The 3232-nt window shown below is 65.0% G+C and overlaps 1 protein-coding gene across 1 annotated transcript in view; it reads left to right on the top strand.

Annotated features, from left to right (window-relative positions):
* The window catches only part of MNEG_12795 (hypothetical protein), a gene marked incomplete at both ends in the record, with an annotated part of 3809 nt that extends 3640 nt beyond the window's left edge, over positions 1–169 (top strand). Inside the window, one exon of the mRNA XM_014038733.1 lies at positions 5–169. Within this exon, the coding sequence (XP_013894187.1) occupies positions 5–169 (165 nt within the window). The remainder of the gene's footprint in view (positions 1–4) is intronic.
* Positions 170–3232: the final 3063 nt, after the last annotated feature.

Here is a 3232-nt window from a genome sequence, read left to right as displayed (position 1 = left end):
GCAGCTGGACCTGTCCAAGCTGGGCGCCGACAAGCCCGCCGGCCTGACCGTGTTCAACGTCAGCCAGCTCGCCAGCCTGGGGGAGCTGCACACCCTCGACGGCCTGCTCAAGGCCTTCGACGTGGCCGGGCCCAAGAAGGGCGGCGCGGCCGCAAAGCCGGCCCCCTGAGCGGCGGGAGGGCGCGTCCTTGGTCAGGAGTGATCGTCCGAGAGGGACGACGGCCGCCGCACAGCTTGAGGACCGCTCGGGTATGCGAGAGGCCAGGGCTGGCTTGCGCGGGGCCGCGGGGCGGCACAGAGTGGGAGGAGTCCAGCGGCGCCGGCGGCGGGTGCCCACCGCCCCAACCCAATACACTACATCTTGAACCCACCCCAGGCCGCCTGCGCGGGCGCGGGACGCCGGCCCTTCACGTTGGCACCCCCCGGTGACGTGCGCACGGGGGCCGCGCGCCCGCGCCCGCGCGCGGTTGCTGCTTTGTATCCTTCCTCCCAACCATTTTTCTTGCCGCCTGTCTGTCGCCTGAACGTGGGCAGCCACAAGCGTTGGCGCCGCGTGCCATTTGGGACCTGGGTTAGAGCGACAAAGGCCTCGCGCGTGCGCGCTCGTCGGTGGAGCCGCGGGGATGACGGCGCGCTCAACAATAGGCGCCCTGACACTGCAAATCCGTGGCTGTAGGCTCAGCAGCGCGGGGCGGACCCGAGGGCTGCTCACGACTGCTTCAAACTGCCATGCCGGATGGCGCGCGTTCGCTGAACCGTTTTCGCTTTGTGTGATGTATTATGCGGCGATCCATACTGTAACGCCTATTTTCAGCCGACAAACGGCTGGTGGCCCCCGTTTCCCCATTGAGCAGATGTGCGTCCAAGGGTCGGACCGTGCAATGAACAAGACTCATGCTGTTATGCAGCAACGACGTGGTAGCGCGCGTTCAGAGACCCCGTATGGGTTGGCCCAAGCGGAAGATTTGGTCAGAGGAGTATCCTTCATGCAGAGCACCTGAGCAGCGGCCCATCTTGTCGGCGGGGTCCACAGGCTGCGGTGGCTTGCGGCCCCCGGGGGGGGGGGTGGGGGGCTGTGCTGTACGCAAGGTTTGGGGTTGTGCGCGGGCCGTGCTTCTGTTGGGGCCCAAGCAGCATCCCTCTGTGCGGTCCACCCTGGCACTTTCCACAGACCCATGCCCCAACTACCAGGATGCTTCAATCCTCGTGTTATTCAAAAACCAGCCTCATGGGCATCTTGAGGCTTGCCGCAAGATGCATGCCTTGTGATTCGACATTCCAAGCCGCTGGGCTGGTGAGTCTGGAGAAGTATGCTGGATTCTCAAGCTGGTTGTGAAACTGATCCAACCCGCCTCCTGCACTGAGTGCCTGTCTCGCAGCCTGCAGCTGCCAACAGTTCAGGGACTGAGTAAAAAGAATTGGGCAGAAAGCCGCGCTTCGTCTCTGCTTGGCTGTAGGGTGGGGTTTTTCATGACTGTCGCCACCTGAATATCAGTCACACAACGTTGGTGCTTTACTGTACAATCCCATGAGCCTGGATGGCTCCAGGAGCGGGCGACCGCGGGACGCTGTAACAATCCTAATCCTAATCCTAATCCTAATCCTAATCCTAATCCTAATCCTAATCCTAATCCTAATCCTGTCGTGGCTACAGGCCTGCATGAAACGATCTGTTGTTCCTGAGTATGCCTGTCTGCCAAGGAGGACCAGCCCTGTGACGCCTTGACTTTCAAGCAGGCCCGTGTATATGGAAGCGCATCAAACGCAAAACACCAAATGGTCAAGGCGGCAGTAGAAGGTCAAGCGCACCAACCCCACTTGTGACCCACCGCAGAGCCCTGAACTCCAGACAGAAACGTGCCAGGACCAACCCCATGTCAGTAAAACAACCTCAAACGTGCGCCACGCATCCGCTGCCTGGCATGCATACTGAGGCATACACCAACCGCCCAGCGCAGTTGTGGCGCGCGCGCTTGATAGGCATCTCGTGGAGACTGCTGTTCCAGTGCCGAGCGGCCACCCGCCCTACTCTCCCAGCAGTGTCATTTCAGCCGTGTCCTGGGAGGGCTTGTACCCTTACACCCTGGCGCCCTGGGCCTGACAAGCAAGGGGCTGCCACTCTGCCGTGGCGCTCAGCAAGCAACAAAATTGTGGCAGTAAGCTGACGATGAGCAAGGCCTTGCTTATCGAAGCAAGCATGATGCCGCCACGCCAACACAACCCCAACACCCCCAAAGTGTGAAACCTTCAGCACTCACAGATCAACACAGCACCTCTCAACGGGACAACCAACAGATACGAGAGCGCACACACGTCACATGCGCAACAGACCATCAACAACGCCAAGCCTCTGGTCAAACAAAGTCGTCGGACCCGGATTCATCCATCGGCGGCGGCCGCGCGACGAGCCGCGCCCCGGCCAGCAGCCGGGGGCGCTTGTGCAGCGCCCCACCTGCGGCTGTCGACGCCACCGGCAGCTGCCGCTGCGGGTGCTGCTGCTTCTGCTGCTTGGCGGGTGTCATGCCTGCCGGACCCGCCGCGGCTTGCACGTTCACCCTACTCGCTGCGTCGGCCAGGGGCGCGGCCGCCGTCGCTGCTACCGCCTGTGCCGCCGGCTGCACTCTCAGGGCGCCACCCGGACCCCCCTGGCCCTGCCCCGCTGCCGCCCCCGCTGCCCTGGGGACGCCGCCCGCCCCCGCCGTCGTGGCACCCTTGGCCGCGACGCCAGCGCCCGCTGCAGCCCCCGCCGGCGGCGGCGCCGCGACCTCCTTCCCCGCGACCTGGTTGCTGAACACAAAGGTGATGTCATCCCCCGCGGCCCGCACCAGCATATTGTCCGGCACCGTGGCCAGCGCCGCCTCAGAATGCAGACCAAAGGACCGGAGGTCGTCCTCAGCAGGCGCCCCCACCTGCGGGCGGTACCCGCCAGGCGGGCCCGCGCCGCCGCCGCTGCCCTCGCCACCGCCGCCGCTGCCCTCATTCTCCGCCGACCCCCCGGCCGCCATCAATGCGCCCCCCTGCTGTGCCGCCGCCGCCAAGGGTGTGCCCTCAGCGAGCCCTGCCATGCCCTCGTCCCCGCTGTCACCACCCCCATCCTCCGACGTGCCGGGACCATCCCAGTGCTGCGCGTCAAGCTGTGGCCGCCCCCCATCACCACCGCCGCCGCCGCGCCGCCTCCTCCTGGCCCGCGCCTGCCGGAAGTCGTCTTCCTCCTCACTACCCCCACTGCTGC

This window comes from Monoraphidium neglectum (assembly GCF_000611645.1).
Source record: "Monoraphidium neglectum strain SAG 48.87 unplaced genomic scaffold scaffold03441, whole genome shotgun sequence".
Lineage (NCBI taxonomy): Eukaryota > Viridiplantae > Chlorophyta > Chlorophyceae > Sphaeropleales > Selenastraceae > Monoraphidium > Monoraphidium neglectum.
The sequence above is the reverse complement of the archived record's forward strand: the minus strand, read 5'-3'. Positions and strand labels throughout refer to the sequence as shown.